At 43.3% G+C, this 24,097-nt stretch overlaps 1 protein-coding gene across 1 annotated transcript in view; it reads left to right on the top strand.

The window, feature by feature from the left end:
* The window catches only part of exoc4 (exocyst complex component 4), a 106,600-nt gene that overhangs the window by 48,505 nt on the left and 33,998 nt on the right, over window positions 1–24,097 (top strand). Inside the window, exons 12-13 of the mRNA XM_084039292.1 lie at window positions 13,165–13,267; window positions 14,207–14,323. Of these exons, the coding sequence (XP_083895418.1) occupies window positions 13,165–13,267; window positions 14,207–14,323 (220 nt within the window). The remainder of the gene's footprint in view (window positions 1–13,164; window positions 13,268–14,206; window positions 14,324–24,097) is intronic.

Genomic DNA, 24,097 nt, shown 5'->3' with positions numbered 1-24,097 from the left:
GTTTTGTCCAAAAATGCAATTTAAATCTCCTAAAATGTGGCGTTATAGAAGCTCAAAACAAGTTTTTTGTCGATTGATAATAATGTTACCCATGTGATAATTCATAACACAGTATTTGAAGTTATTTAGTGCCACTGTGTGTCCGTAAAACCATACAGGCATGTGTTAATGTTCATTGAAGGTCACCTCATCATCTGCTACAGAACTTTGGTCTCGCTGTTTTTAAGCACCGGTTACCTCTCTCTCTCTCTCTCTCTCTCTCTCTCTCTCTCTCTCTCTCTCTCTCTCTCTCTCTCTCTCTCTCTCTCTCAATTTATGTCTCCCTCTCTCTCTCTCCAGTCTGTCTTTAGCTGCAGGCCGTGTCCTGATTATTATGACTCCTCATGCCTAATCCTCTGTTCCTGTCTCCTCGTCCGTCTGACTCATTTAATGCCGGCCTCGGCCTCCCCGTTAGAATAACAGAACGAGGAAATCCTTCGATCACCGCTAATAGTTTAATAATGGATGTAAGTCTGAGCAAATATTCCTAAAAACGTCATGTGAATGTTAAACAGAAATACAGCTCTCCACATCCACATTCTGGTACGCATTTTCAAAGCATCTGACCTGTTGAGAAAACAAAGCCTCAGCAAACGTAAACCCATGCTTTATTTAAAAGAACATTTATTTTGCGTGAGCATCTTTTGATGTGTTGGTATTCAACGTGCTATCTCCAATAACTCTACCAGTGATACATTTTCAGCTGACCGTTCAGGATCCTGGCGTTAGCCAGCAGAAGCTCCTGATTGCTCTCAAATGCGCTGCAGACTGCAGGCATCTCGATGCGTTTCAAGGGAACTGAGCAAGATGAAGCCATACGGAATGACACCGACATGCTTTTTGTAGAGCCAAGGGGGGATAGTATGCCTCGCACACTCTCCCTGGTGTCGTCTTACAACTACTACAATAAATGCATTGATTCCTCTGTTGCGTGTGGAGAAGCAACAAACGCTAATCACTTTGCAACAAATCATTTTCAATATTTCATGCTAACAAAGTAGCAGGCTGAGTCAATGAGTGTTTGTGGAGGAGTGGAGAACTCGGCGATATTACAGCGTCCATTAACATCCCCGATTCTTTTGACCTTTGGATTGGATTACCCACATAGAACAGATGTTGTTTGTTTTAAACAAAGGCGTTAACGAGGAGATTGGAAGATTGGAGGATTGGAAGAGTCTCAGTTCTAAGAGATCCTTACCGACGAGCTGTCACTTCCATCATAGACTTAAACTCTGCATTAGAGTGCATTTGGGTGAAAGAAACTTTGAGTATAGAGGCAAAGAGAGCTCCTTTAGGGTGGTTATGCTTTTAGAGAAATCGCTTGCTGCAATATTTGTATTCCGAAATGGGGTTGGGGAAGGATCTAAATAAATGACAAGGAGGAAGTTGAGAAATGTTGACTTATTTTTCCAAAACTGAAATTAGATTTTTTGTTATCACAGAGATGTTCTCAAAATTAAATATAGTTTTTGTGAAATTCAGTTCGGACAGTAGCATTTTATATCCTGTTATCACTTAATACTTACTTAATTACTTTTTTTGGCTGCTTTAAGAAGTTAAAAAAACCTTCTCTACTGACATTTCAATGCTCTTTTTATATCAATTATAGTTCATTGTTAATTAATTCCAACTCCCTCTCTGATCTGATGTGAACCACAAATTACTCCCTGGTTTCCATAAATGTATAAATGGTTTGGATCCGAGGCTCTCCGACCTCCCTTTGGTCATCCTGATGCCTGAAATATTTCACCGACAGATTCTCTATTTACGCATATGGCCATGTACATGAAAACACATCGCCCACACACACACACACACACACATACCTGTCACTTGAAAGTGAAGCGCACCAAGTTTAAGGTCAGTACCCGCTCAAGGTTCTCTCTCTCTCCCCTGAGAGCTCTTTCAAGTGGACATACACGCTCTCCCACAGAGGCCGAGACATGACGCACACTTCAACAAGCCAGCTTGGACAGGCAATGAAAGGATGAATGAATAATTTAACCCCTAACATGATATTTCCCCTGGCAGTAATGTATACAGGAAGTCTTTCATGTGCATGTGCATGTGATATGTCCGTCTGTCTGTCTGTCTGTGTTTGTGGATACTTGTGCGTCCTGTGTGAAGCCACCTTTGTGTATGCCCTGAATGCTGAGAGGCGGCTATTTCGGCGGCGTAATGTGATGTGTGGGAGTATTATCAGAGCTGTGGGTATGACAGACACCACCGCCCTAGAACTGACTTCCTGGAATTGCATTTTGTTGGCAGTCTCCAATATGAGACCTGTCACCCCCGCTCCCTCCAGGCCATGCAAACCGTGATTGAGGCATTTCTGTGAGGTGTCACCATCGAGGGGGTACGCTCGCGAGGGGTTTTTGTGTTTCCGTTTCTGTCTATCTGCCTGTGGGTGAGGGGTAATAGGCTGGCTTTCATGCAGATGAAGAGTTTTTCACAATTTCAATCACTCACCCGCTCTCCTATTACCTTCATTTATCCTGTTTCTGTTGCTGCTTCTTTCAACCTTAAATTTGTCCTCACTCTTTTTTTTTTTTTTTTACCTCTCTCCTTTGCACCCATCCTCACCTCCCTCGCCCCACTCCCCCCTCTCCCTGTCGACACAGTCATAGCTCGGGGAGCCCTTTGGTGTATTACAGACCTCTCACCACTAGTTCTCTTTATGACACTTTCTCTTTTTAAATTCAATCAGGCTTCAATGGAGCCCCCAGAACCATTTCAATTTACTACCTGGACGCCACAGGATGGAAAGTCCTACGCTAACATAAAGGTCTAAATGGAATGGAAGCCTAAGAAAGAGAGCGAGCGAGAGAAGAGGGATGGAGGGGAAAGGTACGGCACAGAGGGGAGGAGGTGCACTGAAACGGTGCCGCGGAGAGATAACGGCAATGGAGTGGTAAAAATAGAGAGAGGGAGGGGGAATTAGGGGAAAGAGGGCAAGAGGGAAAGATGGGGCAGAGGGAAGAGTCTGAAGCATTACGGGCGGATAAGAGACCAGAGGAGACGGCAGGGGAGAGAAAAAGAAGTGAAATGAAGGGTGAGAGATAGAGAGGAGATAAGGCCATGCAGTAAGGAGAAGAGGTGATAAATATAAAGTGTTTTTTAGGCGAGAATATGATGTGAAACAACTCACCGAGCAACCTTTTGTGGGGAATCCATCAACCTCTAGAGGTCTCCGATACTATGCAGTGCTCCAATACTGTGCTGCGTGTATTGGCTGGGAGGCATATGAAGGAAATACAGTGAATTACATATATATATACCTGAACGGGAAGATGAAGCTAGTTTCTGTTGTTGGTGCAAAATGTTTTTTTATATACAGTATATAACTCAGCAGATTGGCAGTCTTCCACCTGGGGCCGTCGAGTCTTTGAGAAAATATCAAAACCATCGGCGTTTCCTCACAACAATCCTTTTGACCTCGACTTTGCCGGCTTTCTTCAGGGCAACTTTCCATTCACTCTCCCCTTTGGGCTAAAATAGACTCCTCATGTCCATCTTCGCTGCCAGCCTTTGTGTTGTTGTTGCGCAGGTTAAGTGTTTTTCTCAGTAGTTTGAAAAGTGCCTTCGCACTTAGCTCTCCAAGGGATAGTTGCCATTTCAGTCTTGCTGAGTCATCCACCGAACCATGAGTGTCCTTCAGTGGCTCAAAAAGACTATATCATGGCCGTCGACACTGATTAGAAAAGAGCATAATGTGTGTGGGTGTGTCGGTGTTTACCAAGGTCAGGAAAGATGGACCCAACACCCATTTAATCATCATGACTCGCTTGCTTTATCGGCACTCAGCCACGCTGTAATTTATTTTTATAAAGTGATAAGATTAATTTTCCAAAGGTAGAAAATACACAGCAGTGTGTCACTGGCCCAGAAACACTTTTTTTATTTTTACTAGTATATGATTTTCTTAATTGTTTCAGTTCTTTTTGGCCCTGTGTTAAGGCTGCTAAATCCTATACTACTTTAATTAAGCTTCCCTTTTCTTCTTCCTTTTTTGACCAAAAATCTGGTTTTGTGTGTATATGTTTTATAAATTAACTCTTCTCCAGCTGCAACATTGTGTATGAACACAACACATGAGTAATCATAATCCATTCATTATTATGCACTAGAACAACAAGATGTTATTATTATTTCTTTAGACAACCCTCTCTTGGACTAGGCTAAACTGCCAAAGTGAAGGCAAGCTAAATTAAGTCACTTATACTGTTTGGATTAGAGTAATAATAATAATTTATGTTATAAGTGTTGATTTTTTTCATCAGCCTTCTTTTTAATTCCCAGCTTCCTTTAATTATGCAGTGTCCGTCCCGCTGTAAATGTCACCTGTGGGACGCCACTTAATGCGCGGCTTGTTAATCAGACTTGTTTTATAAGGAGGAGATGAACACTTAAATACTTAAGCATTGAGCGGAGCACAATCAGACCAGATATTAGTCTGCACCTGCCCGTCTGCCTGAAGAATAGCGTGTGTGCTCGTGTGTCTGGACTAAGCAATTGGTGCCTGCCATTAAGAAAATAGGTGTTTGAAGGGGGGGGACCATGCACCTGCACACATGCACACCACGGGAGCATGAGCAGTGCAGTCACCTGCCTCTTTGTCTGTGATCAGTTCAATTCAGGCCCTGTAGCCTCCTATTGTGACATTGAGGCATCTTTGCCACGCTGTGGTCTTAATGGCTCGATGTAGCATGTGGCAGAGTTGAAGCTCCCACAGCTCTTCTCCATTAACGGGATAGTAAAAGGAAAAATCTCAACAGTTAGCTGCCATTAAAAGTGAATGGTATGTTCGCTGTGTTTCGCAGGGGCGGTTAACCTCAAACTTTATTTTAAATGGCGAAAAACATTTATGCAACTGCTTGATGTGTGAGGTTTTAAAATATTGCCGCCATTATGGTTTTTTGTACTGCTAATGAAGTACAGCAGATGGTTCCGGAAGTCTAAATGTAATAGCGTATAACATTAAGACAAATTAAGAGTTCATATTAAGCAGCATGTAATTGTCTACACTATTTGATATCCGCTATCCTTTTTGTATCATAATAACTGATCTTCGCCACCCGTTGCAGACTCATTAGTAAAGCTGTGAGTCCATCTTAGTATTTACCATTCCAGTTTGACAGCCTATTATACAGAATTCATACTTCAGTGACAAGGAATAAAAAGATCTGGTCTGCTGACAATTTGAAAGCTGTTGTGAATGAGAATGAACCAGCAGCGGACAGGTTTTGCACCCCTGCTGCTACTATTTCCTTGCCTTAGGCAACGCGCCAAGGAAGGTGTGCGTCATTCAAACCAAGTTTTAGTGGAGTGGGGGGGGGGATAGATCTTCATTACACACAACTGTGAATATAATAATTACTACCTGGGCAGACAGTGGTTCAGCAGTTGGCCATAATTCACTGGCACGCTATTATCACTGAGCAAGCAAGCTGGAATTGACTCTAATATGCATGCATTGCTTCAGCATTCCTGAGCTGACCACATGATTGATTCTCATGACTCGACTGTACATTACTTCTGGGCTTGAGTCGACTCAAAAAACGCGAAAAAGCTCCCAAAATATCAGACCACCGCCACCACAAACCCTTGATGGCTAACGGCTCCATCCGACAGCTAAGGGTCAAATAATAAAGCCAATAATCTTTGCCCATCTGTACTCCCTTTCTCGACAGTGGTAACTGAATATACCTTGACTACATTACTCTGAGAGGAAAAAAAAAGACTAATGAGGGGGGGAGTCCTGGGTAGAATTAGAAAAAGATAAAGAGATGGTGGGTGGAGAGCACGCTGTAGGAAGATGGAGGAGTAGGCCACTAGCAGCGGTAAGGGGGTGATTTGTCTTTGAGGCTCTGTGGCGTTGGTGTTGGCAGCGTCAGCTAAACAAGGCCATCTCATTTCCTGTTGTCTGCAGGAAGCAGCTGTCTGCTACCGCTAGTGCTGCTGCTGCTACTCAGAGCCCCTGGTCATCAATCTCCCCCGTTTTAATTGGTCTGCACCACACTGCGACGGGCCAGCGAGCGCACACACACACACACACACACACACCGACAGAAATAGGTGCAAACATAAATGGGCATGCAGGCAATATACGTGTGGATGCACACGCAGAATGAACATATGTTGCAAATATACACGCATGCACCTGCATACCTCTGTGTGACATACCGGAGATACCCAGTAATCATATGCAGGGAACTGATGCATGCATACATCTATCAGGTGACCGGGGGCACAGTCTCCTCCATACTAATGTTGCCATTCTTCATGTCTATTTTTATGAATTATGTCCATTTTTACAGTCTTGCCAGATGAATAGTAATGATAGAGATTCTACTGTAAAAGAAAAAGAACACGTAGCTTTAAATACTGTTGATCCTTAAGGGAAAATCTACCTTCTAAAAAAATATTTCTGATTGTTTGTGTTGCTTTCAAACTTTGTATCTCAACAAGGTGAACTGTAAAAATATATTTTTCACATGCGCACATTTCATAAGCCAGTTCTGCTGGTTGGTAATTAATGTATTCATCAACTCCAAAAAAAAGGGCCCACGTGTTTCCGAAGGAGGATCCACATAATTCACTGACAATTTTAAGAAATAAATATTTAGATATTTAATTTCCAAACAGAACATAGATATAAATCTTCTGGATTTATGTCTAGATCACAGTTTAATCCTAAAAAACACCATTATGAGGGTAACCTCACACATAGTTTTACCTAACGTTATTCTTATGGCATCTTTCATCTAATTGGGAACCAAAAAAATATATATCCTATATTTTTTCCGTCAATTGTAAACAGCTGGTGTTTGTTTTTCTTGCTGTGTGGCCATCACGTTTAAGCCTGTTAGTCTTCCACTGTGATCTATACAGATTCTATGCAGGGTTACGGGAGGATGGACCCCTGTTTTTTTTTTATCCTATTAGCCTCGCTCTCCCAAGTATTGCTCCTGATTATGAAGCCCATTTATACCTGCTGCTGTAAGCATGTAGACACACAAACACACACACACACACACACACACACACACACACACACACACACACACACACACACACACACACACACACACACACACACACACACACACACACATCATTTACATAATGCATCTTTGCACCTTCCCATGGCACGCTCCTTTTCTCTCTTTTTTTCCTCTTAAACAAACACAAGCTCAGGCCCCCCATCCATACACACACATACACATACACACAGACACACACACACACACACACACACACACACACACGCAAATACACTGAAAGCCTTTTGCATATATGATGCTGCATCAGGGGCAAGAGTGGGATATGAACAGCAGGGAGTCTGGCAGAGGAGTGGGCGGTGTGTGGGAGAACATATGCATTTCAGCAGGCACTGATAAAAACACACGCTGGTACACTTAATTACACACAGCATTGTCACATTTAAAATAATAAATAAAGAGGAACCAACATATTCAGCCATCTCTTTCTTTCTCTCTTTGTCTTTCTCTTCTCTAACTCACTCACAAACACCCGTGCAGCAAATCCTGTACAGGCTTCAGATGGTACACACCAACTGGAATCTTAATTCCTCCCTTAAAACCATTTGTGGAAGAAAAAGAAGAAAAAAAAAAAAATAGAAACTTCAGTTAACTGGTCATGGAGCCTGAGCTGGTGGAGAAAGCTGACACAGTGCCATCCAGTGGTGGCGGTGTTAATTGCTGGGGGCCTTCAACCATTTCACTGCAAAGTGTTGTGGATAAAGCCATACAAAATGTGAATTCTCCTCATCCATCTTTTTGCCTTGCTATTCTTTGATGCAGTTCTGCAGCGATATCCCTACTGTGTGATTTCCACTGTAGAAACAAATAAGTAGTGTGCATCGGAGCGGTAATATTCTCAGAAAACCATTATTAAATGTGCAGTTGGACAACAATTAAACACTGCCGTTCTAGTATTCATTGTCTCATCTGAGAACATATTTTGTGCCAAAGTGGCCCCGTTCATTAAAATCCTTTTTACGACTTTGAAATCGCCCTGAAGTGACTGGGTAATGCGAGGAAGAAGGATTGCATGTAGATAAGTGCTTTCAAGTGTCAGCGGATGTGGCGTATTGATGTATTGACATATGGCTGTATATTTTTATGTGTGTGTGTGTGTGTGTGTGTGTGTGTGTGTGTGTGTGTGTGTGTGTGTGTGTGTGTGTGTGTGTGTGTGTGTGTGTGTTACGGTGACAAAGACAGACTGATTTCGAATGAGCCACGGACACAGGTACGCACACACATGCCTCACTCTCCGTCTCCTCCTCCTGCTCTCAGTTGGCAGGGCTTCAGTGTGTCCTGTCCTTGGTGTGTGACAGGTCTTTGCAGAACAAGCCTTCCTCTCTGGGGCGGTCAAATCAGAATTCACCATAGCTGATGGGTTCGTGCCTTGGGGGAATTCTGGGAGATTTAAAAATGCTGAGTCTCTAATCGATCTTAGCACACTCTTATCCCGCTGTCTTTTTTTTTTTAAATCTTTGTCTTTATCCCATTCCTCTTTCGGCATCATTACGCCACGGCTGCAGATAGAGATGGATGACAGGATCCCAACCCTTTCCATTTAAAGAAGCATTTGTTACCTCGGGTTTGGTTTCCAATGGGAAATGAATTCGGAGTTGCTGCTATGAAACATCTTTGTCCCCGTCTGTTCTCATTTGTTTCAGCTATCTTAAAAAATCAAATCCGTGGGGTTTCTCTGAATGATCAGAGAGCAGCGAGGATGCTGGATCCCCGTTGGTATAAATACATTATGCCATTCAGGAATGCTATAGTCTCGACGTACATACACAGAGGGCATGGCATCTACAATTATCCATCTCCAGACCCTGGGCTCTGACATCTGTTTCTTAATGACAGATAATTGCATGCTGTCAAGTGCAATCATCGGCAGGTGCTGTTGAGAAAATGGGGTTGGTGTGCGACTGGTGCAGCCATGTTGGATCTAGAGGAGACACACTTCTGAATTTATCAATCTGGGTTTTTGGTTGGTCTTTTAAAAATGACATTACTATGCAAACTGCACTATCAATTATGTTTTTCATTGACGTAAACTCAACAATAAGTGTTGCCAAAACCTTGCAGTTTCAAAACCGCAAAAGCACCACAAGGGTTGACATACACTGACACACTTATAGAAATGATATGAAACTAGTTTTTGGTATCTGTGGTTTGCAGAGTTGTGCAATGCCGACATTTTATTCTGGTGAATGGGTTGTTTTATCGTGCCCGTGCATACGCATGTCTTTGAGAGTGTCTGATGAATTCTTGTCACTGTGAGACAGATTGTGAGTGGATGGACGGATGACGATGAAGCCAGTCTGTTGTCTACTGGGTCTTATGTGTTTTTGTGTTTTCCCGGTTCGTGTACTAATGACTTTGGTCAAGAAATAACACTCTTCTGAGGTGGATTTCTAAAACCAACAGGAGGAATTGCACTCAGTAATCACATATTGCCTGAAGTAGAAGGATTACTGTATCAGATTATTTTCATTATCGGTTAATCTGCCAATTTTCTTAATCAATGGATTCATAATTTGGCCCAAAACAGCCCAAAGGGAGAACAAATACTGTAATACCTAAATATAATGAGTTCACTATCACATCAGAGCAGAAAATCTTCACAGCTGAGAACTTGGAACTAGAAAATGTTTCACATTTTTCTTCGAAGAAACACTATAAAAGGATAAAAATATTTTTCTGTTCATTTATCTGTCAATCGACTCATCATCTAATGTTGTGATCACAAATGCAAGTTTCTTTATTTGACTACAAACGCATGTCTTAAGTCTAAAACCATGAAGTCTTTTAAACATATATGTTGACCTTATGCACTCATGCCACCGTTAAGGCAGTGAGGTAGCATGTTGCGTTGCTAGCATGCTGAGAGAAAAGTTAAAGCACATTCTTTATTATTTATTGTTTCTATGATCTGAGCACTCATTGTAATCAATGAATCAATTAGCACCAGCACCATGAACTCTCGGTCTTGGTCTTCTCGTCCTTTCTAATGATCTAATTCCCTTATAATTGATGCTTTCTATCACAACGTTTGCTGCATGCCAGTCTGTGTAAATGTACCACGGTATTTTTAGGCCAGCTGGACACAGTAGTGTGTGTGTGTGTGTGTGTGTGTGTGTGTGTGTGTGTGTGTGTGTGTGTGTGTGTGTGTGTGTGTGTGTGTGTGTGTGTGTGTGTGTGTGTGTGTGTGTGTGTGTGTGTGTGTGTGTGTGTGGGTAGATAAGCAGATTATTTAAGGTCCACACTGTGCGGTTGCTGCTGTGTCTCTGCAGCGCTTCCACCGCATCTCCTTTTGCGACGTGGCCAACCAACCAATCCTCGGCTGCATACATCTGCCATATGGCTGACGGGTGCGTTGTGTCATCACCTCGACGATGACACTGACATTGTTGATCCGATCCAATTATAAGCAGAAGCGGACACCATTGCTGGATTCTCGCGGTTTTGAAAGAAGTGAATGCATGCAATTTGTGGGTTCTTCCATTAAATGGCCTTTTATGTCGTACTGTAAGGCGCATTCATTCCGGTAACAATAACAGGTGTTGAACCTGCTGCTTGTGTGAAACAGTGTGACATTTCCCTTTAAAACAGCAGTCAATGAGGAAAGAATTAAGACATTTTAGAAAGGGAATAAAAACTCTGACGCTCATATGGAGGGAGAAATGGTAGCGCAAGAGCTAACAACTGATGAAAAATGTCAATTTAGACCACTGTGAAGTGAAAGCTCAGTTGTAACCTTGAGAGATCAATTGAGGCTGGCTGTCATTCTTAGCGAGAGGTCAGACTGGCTGCCCATGTGTTTGCGTAGGATGGCACATAGTACGACTTTTCTGCAAATGGCCTCGCACGGCCCTTTGGCGGTTTAGTGACTCATTCAGAGTCGGGACGAGCCGACGGATTGAGTGCGTGTGCGTTAACTTGTTTGGTGTCATTTGTTATCGCCGCCATCATCTTCCAGAAGCTTGTTATTCACTTGTGTGTCACGCCATCAGCGAGGAACATTTGGAAGCAGCGGTTGTAATGATAATGAGCTGGGAGCGATGCTCTTTCAGGATCCATTTGGAAAATCTTTGAGCTCTGCCGTGCCCCTGTGTTATTTACCCATTTGCATTTTAACCAGCCTTACGACTCTGTATTCCAAATGATTTTTCTGAATCCTCTCCCGAAACATTCCGTTTTATACAGGCTGTCCTGCTCACTAACTCTTAAAATGTAAATTTGCTGACACGTGCCTCGGGGGTTTGCTCACCATTGCTGGCCCCAACAGTGCTTTTAGCCTAGTTACCTCGGCTAAACTTCCCAGCACCACCCATGGGCTCCGTATCCTCGTGAAGGGGGCCCGCGGCTCAGCTCCAGATGGCCGTCTGGATAGACAAAGCCGTTTTACTGCCTCGTCCCCTGCTACATTACTCAAACGTTATCACCCCTGCCTACAAAAATCCATCTGTGCTCACACGCTAACTTGAAGATCCATCATCTTGACACTTGTATTGAAACAATGACAATAATGACAGCGCGAGATGGATCTCGGGACAACGCGGTGCACGTTCAAACCGGCGACGTTTGTCCTGAGATCAATTTTTTGGAAATGAAGTTGTCAGCAGAAATCGTATTTTCTTTTTTTTCCTTTTTTTTGTTGTTTTTCGTCAAGGAGGAGAGTTTAAGTTGTGCTCTCTACATATTTATACAAAGAAGCCGGGCGTCTGGCCCCCGTTGTTTTGCAAGCTTGACGGTTTTAATGAGGCCACAGAAGAGTTTCTCCTACTTAACTTTCCGTTGCGGTAGAGTTTCACTGGGAATCAATGAAAGATTTCGAATAGGTTTAGGTTCCTCCCTCACTCTGTCTCTCCCTTGCTCACTCTGACATACAAGGATTCACACACACACAAACACACACACACACACACACACACACACACACACTTGCCTCAGCTCTTGCTGACTAATTGGGCACGGATGCTGAGTAGTGTGATCTTGCAGCGTGTGCTTCAGCATGTGTTTCTATGTGTGCGTGAGCTTTGTTTTTATGTACGTTCAAGCTTATCTTTAGGTAATCAATCATTCAACTCCACTGATCTATACTTCCTGCATAAACTGTGTGTCCATGGTTGTCTGCAATGCTGCAGCCTCCTGCGTCTGAGCCCAACTGTACATTAGCACACACACACACACACACACGGTTTCTAAGCATTGGAGTCGTCCTCCTGCGTTTTACAAATGGCTTTGTCCGACCGAATCACCATCTGAAGTCATCTTTGTAGCGTGACCCCTGTATTATTTTCCTATTATCTAGTTTCTTTCCTCAGTTTTTCCCCGATTGTCTCACATAAACCATTTTTCTTTTGCGTTCCCTCGCTGTCTCCCTCTTCCATAATTTTAGGTCATATATATTTCAGGTCTTGTAGGTCAAAGAAATGCTTTTGCGAGGAGTTTGATTTATTTGTGCATTTATATGTGCTGAGCGCCTGAGAAGGCACTCGCTCTTGCATGGTTTGCCCTGTGGTGTGTGTGCGAGACGAGGCCAGTGACCAATGATTCTCTGACAAACGAGGTGTGTATGTGCCTCGAACAAAGCCATACATTACTGTCTGACTGATCCCACCAACCAGACACCAGCTCACTGGGGGGAATTCAAAGAGCAGCTCTGATTGTTTTATGTCATTCACACCATAAATAGTTTTGATATTTGCAGTTATTTGTCCCGCATAGTTCACTCTCACTCTCACAGAGAAGCTGCACACGACTGCTGCTGCACACACACTCATCTGAGAGTCGTGCTGATGGCACCAAGCAGCTCCACTGCAGCTCTTTTGCTCTTTTACATTCACAAACTTGCTCTAAGACACCTTGAGAGTCATACAGACATTCCCAAAATGAGTTCCCACGGCACAGCTATAACCCTTCCAGTCGCTGCTGGGCCCAGCGATGCAAGGTGACTGTGTTTGCTGGTCACAGGCCTGTGTCTCATTGCTCCGGTGGTAGCATTAGCCCCTTCCGCTCACAGGTGGCTTTATGACGTCGGTGTGTTCCTGCTGTTCTAAGTGTTTGTTTTTCCCTGTCTGTTCAGGTTCATCCACGAGATAGAGATGAACATGGGGCCAGGTCAGGCCAAGCAGTGCCAGCTCCGAGCCTTCCTCACGTACTACATCAATGACCTCTTCCTCAACCAGGTTAGTGGAATGACAAATTGATGTCTTGTTTACTGTCTGACAGAGTGGCACATTAGCACCCAAAGACATGCTTGAGTTGAGCATTGGAGCGTTCCCCAGAAAATACATTTTTTCATCATAAAAATCTTGGCTACGAGGTACTGGTAACACTTTATAACAGACTGGTACTTGCTGTATGTTAAACATATTCTGTTATTGAAAGAACAGTCTGTTCTTGTTACTCATTAGCTGGAACCTTTCATACTGTACTAGATCTCATATTAGTTCTGCTGACACAACTGTGGGGCCCTTGAAAGTCAATGGGCCTAAATTTTGTACTGTACTCCATCAGGACTTCTCGAAATCAATAGAACTAGATCATAATGGCATAGTGCTCCATTGTACTACTTAATCCTCTCAATATTACCTCAATAGAATTACTGTTTTTACTTAACTACACTCTAACTTCCAGGCCGATGATACTCCATCGTAACCTTCCTATATAGCCAGACAATAAATAGATTGCTTGTGCGTGTGTGTGTGTGAGATTTCTACATATTATTTAACACCTCTGTGTTTTGTCATCTGGTGTTTGTTTGGTTTTAATGCTCTTCTAGTCAAATGAATGTAAACTTCTGCTTTAACCCGAAGATTTGACCCCTCTGGCTTTATCAAGAAATTTCAACTTTTAAGTGGCTTAAACAAAGAGGTTTTTTTTTTTCCCCAGCTGACTATCTGGAGCTGAGCAGTGTTTTACATGAAATGTTAGAAACTGCTATTAATTACAGGGACTTTTGTTTACACTGATGTGAAGACCATCTTCACCCTCTGGAAATTCAAATTGTACACTTAGAAAAATAACTAGATACAAGCAGAACTCAACACAAAAGTTGAGTTATTCTAGCTTCATGCCATTTCTCATTACCCACACAATGTAAACCTTTATCACTCAACCATTAGGTGCGAACGGAGATCAACAAGGAAATTGAGTCCGTGAGCAAGGCAGCTGACCCCTTGAAGATCCTTGCCAACGCTGATACCATGAAGGTTCTGGGCGTCCAGAGACCCCTGCTGCAGGTGAGGAACATCCATCATATACTGTACATAATAATATCCCAAAAAAATACGTATCATGTACTGTTCAATATAACACCTCAAATCTTCCGAGAGACTACTCAATAAAAAGTGGACACCACATGCTTCACGTATTTCTTTTGGATTGGACATTGATCGCACGGATGTGGTTCAAGCTGTAAACAGCCCTTTGCTTTTGATGACACACATTCACACACTTTCACACAGAGGCACAAAAAAAACAACAACAAAAAAACACTGGCTGTTTGTCTGGCACCATTTCCCCTTTGTACCCCTGTTCAATGGAGGAGGGCTCTCTTGAGTATGCTCACCTTGCGGTCGTCTGTGATCTCAACTGGTTCAGGGGCAGACAGACACACACACACACACACACACACACACACATGCGCATGTACGCACACACACACACACACACACACACACACACACACACACACACACACACACACACACACACACACACACACAGGCACAACCACTTGTATCCACCAGTCTCTGTTTCTGTCTCTACAGAGAGCAAATACGTGATAACAACAGCTGACCTCTGCAGAGAAGTAGTTTTCGGCTCAAATTCACACGTGACACGAGCCATGACTGTCGTTGCACACCAGCAGACAAGGAATATAGCTTTTAGAGAGATGCCTTTCTATACAATGCAAGCTGTCTATGCGTCTACGTGAGATTAATTTTTCACAAAGCCTCTCTTCTACTGGTATTTCACAGATTTCAGATATCCACCTTTGCAAACTGCTGTCACCTCAATATAATAGAGGTGAATAGAATATCAATTATGTTTCAGAAAAGTTGTCCAAATTCCAAACAGTCCGAATAAAACAATTGAACTTAGCTACATACATGATACATACACACATACACATTGATCAAAACATTGACTGCCTAACTGACTGCACCACATTTAACCACAGACTCGTCTTGCTTATTTTGGCATCCTTTCTTATTCAACACAAGCTCGTGGCAGGTTGAAGATTACAGCAGCGCCAAAGTCAAGATTCAGACAGTTGGCATGATTTTCTGTGTCACAGTTGTCAAATATTCATCATTTTTTGCTCGAGTGAGGCACTCTTTGTCTACAATATCGTAAAAATGCATGGATCTCTTGCACATGTATGTGTGCGTGATGTGTATGTGTGCGTCTTTGTCCATGCAGTTGTCAAGGAAGACAGTACCCCAGAGCGGTGGTTTGTCTGTGCTGTGGGTGTTTGCGTAGCAGACCTTGGATATGTGTGTGTGTGTGTGTGTGTGTTTGTTTCTGTCTGTCAGAGCCTTCCTGTCTGTGTGCCTGGTTCTCTCACAGGGAGGGAACAGCGGTGGCAGATCGTTACAGAGAGAGAGACCGTGGGCGTTTGGAGTTCAGCAGGGTTTGTTTACGGCTCGGGCCCCTCCTTAACGAGCAGTGCAGCATCTTGCTAATTATGCTGCTGTGGCTAATGAGCCTTTCTGCTGATAGTGGGGAGTGCAATAAAACACTCCTTTTGTTTGGGCTTTTTGCCTTTTTTAATTGGGCTAAATAAAAGAGCTTTGCGCTCTTCTTCTCCTGCCATTCACGTTCTAGGGTCAGGATGGCATTTGTGTGTGTGTGTGTGTGTGTGTGTGTGTGTGTGTGTGTGTGTGTCTGATTTCGGTACTTTTTGATGTGCGTATCTGTGAGTCTGTTTCGCTACCTGTGTGCGGTTGCGTTCTGGGTCTCCAATTTGAGAGCCTGCCCACTGTTTGATGGCCTTCATCCACAGTGTCACCGTTACGACAGACGGCCTTCTTCCTTAGTGCGTCGTTTTTATTCATTTAGCTGTCGTGAGAGCTTTTGATAAAGGGGTACACCTTTTTCCTTTTCATCCTGAGAGTATACACTAAAGTAGGTGTTTGAACTGGGTCTGCACAAAGTACTTCAGTCTGTCAGGAGCTTCTCACTGGCCAGGTGGTGAATCTACCTGCTCTGTGACTGCAATGGGTAATTAAAGATTATAGTGAGGGTGCGATATAACGGTTGCTAGGGTTTCCAATAATGGAGCGAATGCAGTTGTGTGTCAATGCAAGAGAATGTGAGCGCACGTTTATTATATGTGCTCCCTTTAAGTGCCATGATGCTTCCTGTGCCAGGTGTTATCAGAGGGAGACACACTTGTCTGGCATCAGAGCCGGCGTGGTTGGCGAGAGGGAGAGAGAGAGAGAGCTCAATATTGCTACACCACATTAAACACAGTCTCTCGTACACCTTGGCTGGAGCCGCATGCGGAAAACCACAGGGGGCCACATTTTCCGAGACGCATCTGCTCCCTGCGAGCAGCGAAGCACACGTTGATGATGTGTGCAGTAGTTTGAGTTGGAGGAAGACATTAGCGTTAAGCATGTGTGATATTTTTTATGTTCTGGAATAGAGCTGAGGAGTTTAGAGCCAAACAGAAATGTAATGGCTCACATGCCAGTGCACATAGATGGGGTTTTTTTTTTTTTACACAAATGGATACGCAGTCACATCACTCTATCACTGCTTTCACATGTATCGCATCTGCATGGAATTTCGATTATTTTCTGACCCTCTGCGGGGTTTACCTCTGCTCTGTTTTTTGCTATCCCCAGCAGCACGACAGGAATATTTATACATGCATTTCCATAGCATTGACTTTTAGCGTCGACCCATATTATTAAATACATTTATGTCATGTGAATTCTCTGACCTTTTGTCAGTGATAGCTTACCAGCAGGAATGGACAAAGTGACTTTGTGGAAACACTGCACAGGAGTCAAGGTGAATATCACGCCTTAGGTTTGCTTAAACAGCCCATAATAAGCAATACACATGCAGTCGGGGGGCATAGGTTAATAAATAATATCGATATGGGCAATGATTTGCCTATCACTCGGCACCAGCGGCGTCAAATACTGCATTTATGTATCATGTACATATTTTACATCATAATCATATGATGATGAGCCTGACACCGGCTATATATATTATCCACTTGGAGCATGAGATAAGAGCCTGGACCGGGACAGTATATAGTTCAGTGGTAAAGGTTAACGTCCATTCATGTGTCTGTCTGTGTGATAGCATAGCTTGGGCTGATAAGTCGCTCGAGGAGCAGCCGCGTTAAAGAAAGCAGAGAGGCAACCAAAGCCACGAATCAAAGTCGGCTTTATCTCTCTTTCTGTTTTTTTTATGCTTATATGATATCTGGCTTTCTCTCTCGGTTGCTCGATGTCTTCGTTGCTGTCATCTCTTGTGACCATAGATATTCCCATTGTACTTGTTTTCCTTTCCCTTTTGCTCATGGGCTGGACTCCCAACGGTATAGTAATGAATACGCTGGTAGCCCTAGCCGCGCGATGCTATCCGTCCAGGTTTGGCGTTGCCACTGATTGATTCATTTAATTAGAGTTAGATCGAGGGAAAACAGAAGAGGGGGAGAGAGAGGGATGGGGAATAGAATGAAGGAAGAAAGCAGGATATGGAGGGTATGGTCACTCTGCTGGATAGCTCTGGAGATTGGCTCCATTAATCTTGGTAGAACCCCCCCCCCACCCCCCACCCCCGTGTCCCCTTTACACGCTCACTTTGTGACACACTAACATACAAGCATATGTGCACATGCAGCTTCACACAAGCGCAATGAGACCCAGCCCAACGAAAACGGCCTCCTTTCTTTGTCCAAGTGACAGTGGTGTGGAGCCACCTGCGTGCACACTCGTACGGCCCGCTCGTGTTTGTGAGGGAGCGCATGAGTGCGGATTAATTGTTTGTGTTCTGCTTGTTCACTTCATCAGCAGAGACCCGGGCCAGCGGCGTAATTGCATTGCACATTGGTCCTCTCTTTCCAGCTAAGTATCATTCAGCTTCGTCCCCAGTGTTTTCCAAACAATAAGCGCTAACTAGTCCTTTTGTGTGCACGCGTGTGCACAGCAAGTGCATTTAGGACTCGTACATGTACATGCATGTATTTGCCTGCTCCGGGGTGTTTGTATGCACAGGAAACTTGTGCTGGAGCCATATAAGGACTGACTCTCTGTCAGCTGCCGCTCACTGCATTGCAGATGCGTTTCTGCTGCCAATAGCCTGCTAATGATGTTGACCTTTTTGCAATTTCATATTAGCTTTGTGAGGCAGGAGGGTTGAAACACGCATACTCACATATACATGTGTTACTGCACACACACACTCACACTCACACACACACACACACACACACACACACACACACACACACACACACACACACACACACACACACACACACACACACACACACACACACACCATCACCACCACCACCAGAAACTGTAATGACACTGACCTTTTTATTTGTGATGATGTTTGTAGGCAATGTTTATTTGCAGGGGGCTGATCGCTTCCTGTTGATTGGCTCCCTGCTGCCCCCCCCCCTACCCCCCCCACTAACACCCCACCATCACACATACACAGTGCAGATTGGAGCATTGATGGGGGGGAGGTTTCTCTTTATTGAGGACACTCGGCACCCAGCTCCCATCAACAGACATGGCAATCACAGCACAATACACCTGTTAGCTGCCTCAGCCTTGCCCTGATTGGGACACAAGTAGGAGGAAGAAGAAGAAGGAGGAAAAGAGGGTATTACGGGGATTTGTATACACGTGCACACCCACATGCCATTACCAGAAACACAACCAAAAGCCATCCCCCATGTTTATGAGTAGACAGAGAATCTCAGCGAAACTGCAATACACCCATTTTAATTCTGCTAAAAGAGGCCCGTTCACCATAAAATAAGTAATCTCAATGCATTCTCATTTAATCCAAATGTGTTCCGGAGCCCCCTACGATATTATCTGCCATGAAATGGAAGGTGCCTAAGCATCGAGCTGACAATTGTATGGCTGTTAAGAATTATCAAGGAATGGGGCACCTCAGTAAAAAAAAAAAAAATACCACTCTTACTTGCAGCAATTTCTGCTCCACTTGAAATGAGCCCCTCCAATCTCTTTTTTCCTGCCGAGGAGTGACAAAGTTGTAATCACTAAGGCAATGTGGTGGTTCCCGGAGAAATTCTGATCCTGTGTTCACATCTTGGCCTTTCTTGAACTGCCGTGATGTGCAGTATCTCAAACTGGTCCGATCCACTCTCATGTTCTTAAAAGGTCAGAGAGAGGTTGTAGGATGAAAGGATTTCTTCACATTTCATTGCTTGCTCTTTTGCTCTTCTGTCCTCAAAACACTTCTCTCAAATACACAGCCCCAAGTCCTACAGCTCTCTAGATATGTCTTTTAATGATTAATTGATTGATTGTTGTTATTGTTATGAGTTTAATCTATACATCTTTGAAGTTTAACCTTTTGCACATGGGTTACTTTTCATTTTATTCAGTTTTTATTATTAAAGGTACTGAAATTCTTAAAATTGGCTTCTGTACGATTAATATTAACTCTTAATTAGCATTATTATCTTAGTATTCATGTCCAGTTTCAAATATTTTTAAATATACAGATTTATATTGACATCTGTATAAGGTTTCCGAGACTACTACACTGAATGTCACACACTACAGTATGTAAAGTATTTTCTCTGGCACTATGTTATAGAAGAAGTCACTTTTTATTCAACTGAATGGACTGAAAGTCTGATAAATTCAGAGACTGTTTTTTTTTCTTCTTCTTCTTCTTTAGCCTAACTCTCCTCAAAGCCTTTTTTCTCTTCTGCCTCCTTTCTCACCGCTCAAGGTGTAACAGTCCCCACCACCCACCTTTGCCTGGTTATCTCACACCAAACACATACACTCGAGGCTTGCATCCGGCTGCCCTAGGCCTCCAACCTGCCTCCCCCATGGAAATGTTCCTCTCTTACAAATGTGACACTGCTGTGCTTTGTTCGGGCTCTTTATATATTTATGTCAGCATGCTAGATGTATATTATATATGTTTATGTATGTGTGTGTGTTTGTGTGTAGTGAAGGCATTTAAACAAGTGAAGAAAACAGCCTCACAAACAGCAGCCTTAGGTAGTACAGGTTCGCCCCATGCAGTCCTACCACTGACAGATTCTCTGTGTGTAACAAGACATAATCTTTGCCTTTGGAGTGAGTGAGTTAGACAGAGAGACAGAGAGAGACAGAGAGGGAGAGAGAGAGAGAGAGTTGAAAATGTCAGCTCTACCACAAACATGCCCTTTGGTTTGAAAGAAGGTTTTGGCTGCGGGCGTCTGATAAAAGTTACAGCTTGAATTTTCAGAAGCAAGTTAAAGTTCTGAATTTGCGAATAACAATCTTTGTGTTGCTGTGAGCACACACATTGTTGTGTGTGTGTGTGTCTGTGCACATGAGTCCATGTGTGTGCATGTGAACCAATACAACGGCTCCATATGGGCCTAATGAGGCACAGAGAGGAACATACCCCCTCACAGAACACATTAAACTGTTTTATAATGTATATTTCACTTTCTTATATACATTTTTCTTCACTCACACATGCCGGTGACGGCCCAACTCAGTTCTTCTGATTCATAATTAATATGAATAATTAATTATAATAAGATAATGTATGTTTGGAGCAAATAAATAAATATATAAAATGGCAAAGACATCTCTGACACCCACTTGATTGAAATGATAATTACAATACTTGTTATGAAAACACCAAAAGGATCAGTGACTAATAACAACAGCCTTTGGTTACTATTTGGCATCATATCTGAATTGTTGGGTGATTCCTAAGATGAGCATGTGCAGAATTACCATTGTTTTTTTGTTTTTTTGTGTGGGCTTGAATAGGGTGAGTGTAATATAGAAGCCCATCTGTAATCAGCCAAGTGTGATATTGCTCCTCATCTCTCAATTAGAACACTTAAAAACACTGCGTCCCGCTTTGCATTAGAAGCCATCGTGGCGGAATTGAATGTCCACCCAGAATGTCTCTTTACTCCACCGTAATGTGTTTTAAGGCCATAGTGGAAACATCGCCGTTAAATCAAGTTGAACATCATTATTGTCGCAAGTGGTTCATTTAATAGCCAGCCAAAATAACATCATGGATTCCCTTTTAAAACCTATAATGTTCCCCAAAACTGAGGGTCGTATACCAGGTTGTATACTGTGGGAATTACTGAGGCGTGTGTGTGTTTGTGTGTGTGTGTTGAAGTCAAACAAGCATCCATTTAAATTTCTGAAGGGTCGCAGTCCAAATCTTGAAATCTGTAATCGGTAAATTTAAAAGACAAATGAGAAAGCAGAGTTTTGCAGATTAATTTAGGTTGTAGATAACAGTCCTAAGGGAAATCCCACGAGGGTCCAGTGTCATGTTTTGTCTTTTTTGTCACATTATACACACTCCAGTAGGAAAAAAGCACAATGCCTAGTTGTCAGAGTTTAAACAAACTTGAATAGGAGCCCACGCCCCTGCACACACATACAAAGAAGCATGTGTCGTGGTTGAGCGGGCACAAGCGTGAGGGCCATCCGGCGTGCGTCGGGGGAGTCCTCGGGAGTGTTTCCCCGTCTGTGACGTTGATGAATGATCTGTCAAGACGACGTCCCACTCATGCCCAGCTTCCCCTTTTACCCAGGAGGGGGACCGGCCTCCCTGGGAGAAAAGGGGAGACAGAGGTTATCATTGCATGTGTTCTTGTTTGTGTGGGCGAGCGCAGTTGTGTGTGCACGCACTGCTGAGTATGTGTAATTTTGGCAACCCCTCGGTCAAACACGTGACTGGCGTGGGCTCGGCGTTACACGAGTCAGTGGTTCGGGGTCAGGGTGGGAGCGAAACGGCAAAGAGCACGGGGTTAAACACTTTGAACCCGGCACAACCTTGAGGGGCGCCCCACTATTTTAATGGGGAAAATCCATGAACCGTTTCTGATTGAAACCTGAGGCCCTTAGGTCCCCCGCTCCACGACAAAAAAATCACAGAAACCTTATAAAAATAAATAAAAACCTAATATATGAGTAAATAAAATGCATTTCCTCTTCCTACTTTCCTGTATACCTCAGGATGACACTTAGCTTGTAGGGCAACAGTAAAGAGTTTGGCAATGACATCCCTACACTCCAACTTTATTAATGTAATTCCCCACATTTTGCTTTTCACTCACTCCCTCACAGGACATAACTACTTTAGGAACTGGCTCAGTGTGGTTTCTGGAGTGATGGCCGTGCATTAACAGCTTTTTTTCCCGCCGAGGCGCCACTCTGAGTGCAAGGCCCGTCTTGTTGCCGTCATTAAACCACTGCCGCCATGGCCTTCGTTTCACTCGGCAGCTTTTACCCCAGCGAATGTTCGCATCCATTTGCGAGACGCGAGTCTAATTTTCCTTGATGAGCACGCTTTAACGTAGTAATGATGTAAAAAGAGTGGAGGCAAAGTGCAAACAAGCTCAGCGTCGGGGGGTAATGCAATACTGTGAGGTGGAATCGCAAGAGAAATATGGGTGTTTTTCACACGATGACAGAACGTTGACCTTTGAGCTTGAAACACGCGGGAGAGAGTAAGATAGACATAGACTGAGAAGCCTCCACAGTGGCTGTCGCCTCCTCTGTAACGGTCAAGTAAGATAGAGGAGTCGTAGCAGGAGACGCTACCCTACCACTCTCACTCACTCTCTGGCTCGGCCCTCCCTTTCTCAATCTGTCCCTTGATTACTTTTTAATGATTTCTGCTGCCTAAGACAAATGGCTGTGTTAAATGAGCAGAATTAGACAAGGGAGCCGGGCACAAGAGCATTTGTTAGAGTAGGAGTAATGGATCGGGCGTCCATTGTTTACTCTTCTCCATTCTGCGGCTCGGCCTGCTATCGAGTTCGAGGTCTTCAAAGTCGAGACGGCAACGAGTGGAGGGCCACTGTTATAATTGGGATAACGTTTTTGACAATAGCATTCGTTATACTATCATTTTGAATTTCTCCTATTTTCCCCACATGTTTTATAATTAACATTATATAATCTAATGTGTAAAATCCAGCTGTGACAGCCTGATTAAGGCTTTAATAATAGGCACACCCTGGCTTGGACTTTATAATATATAATTGTATTATCTGATATAACATAATTTAAATGATGAGCTGTTGGTATACACCCCATTTGCCTTACGCTTAAATATGCCATTTACTTTGTAAAGTCAGTACTTGATGGTTTCCCTTAATGTGTCCTAATAACTTTACTGTATATACTAAACAATTCCAGTTTGATTTATCTAAATAATCTAATTCTTGCAAAGTCAATTGGTTCATAAAAACTGCAGCACTATAATGGGCTCCACTTCTACTGACTGAATAAATGTGTCATGCTGAATTCTCCCTGAGCCACCCACTGAATCCTTTCAGCCTCGGCGGTGCTGACCCTTTAATCTGACCTCCTGGGAGTAGACGAGTAAAAAAAAAACACAAAAAAAGCCTCCAGCGATCAGAAAAGTAGCCGATTATTATCTCTGCATTATGTCACAGTAACAGGCATTGGTAATGTTTTACCCTTTACGGTGTCATTTAAGTGGTTTACAGCACTAGAGGCTCGACGTCTGATTGTTAGGACAAATTCAAGGACCACCTTCCCAAATTCACTAAAAAAAGAGTAAACTAAACTGGGCTGTAAATATGTATGCAGCCGTCAGATGAAATGACCAAAACAAATGTAATGCTTACCCTCGCCCACTAGTATAGAATAGCTGGTTAATGGTGTACCGCGGGTCTGCTGCCAGAGCTCCACTAACAGCGAGCCCTCCTGCAGGGTCTATGTATTTCTTCCTACCCTGGCAGGCTGACAGGGAGTCAGGCATGGACA

The sequence above is a fragment of the Eutrigla gurnardus genome, assembly GCF_963514095.1.
Source record: "Eutrigla gurnardus genome assembly, chromosome: 21".
Taxonomy (NCBI): domain Eukaryota; kingdom Metazoa; phylum Chordata; class Actinopteri; order Perciformes; family Triglidae; genus Eutrigla; species Eutrigla gurnardus.
The sequence above is the reverse complement of the archived record's forward strand: the minus strand, read 5'-3'. Positions and strand labels throughout refer to the sequence as shown.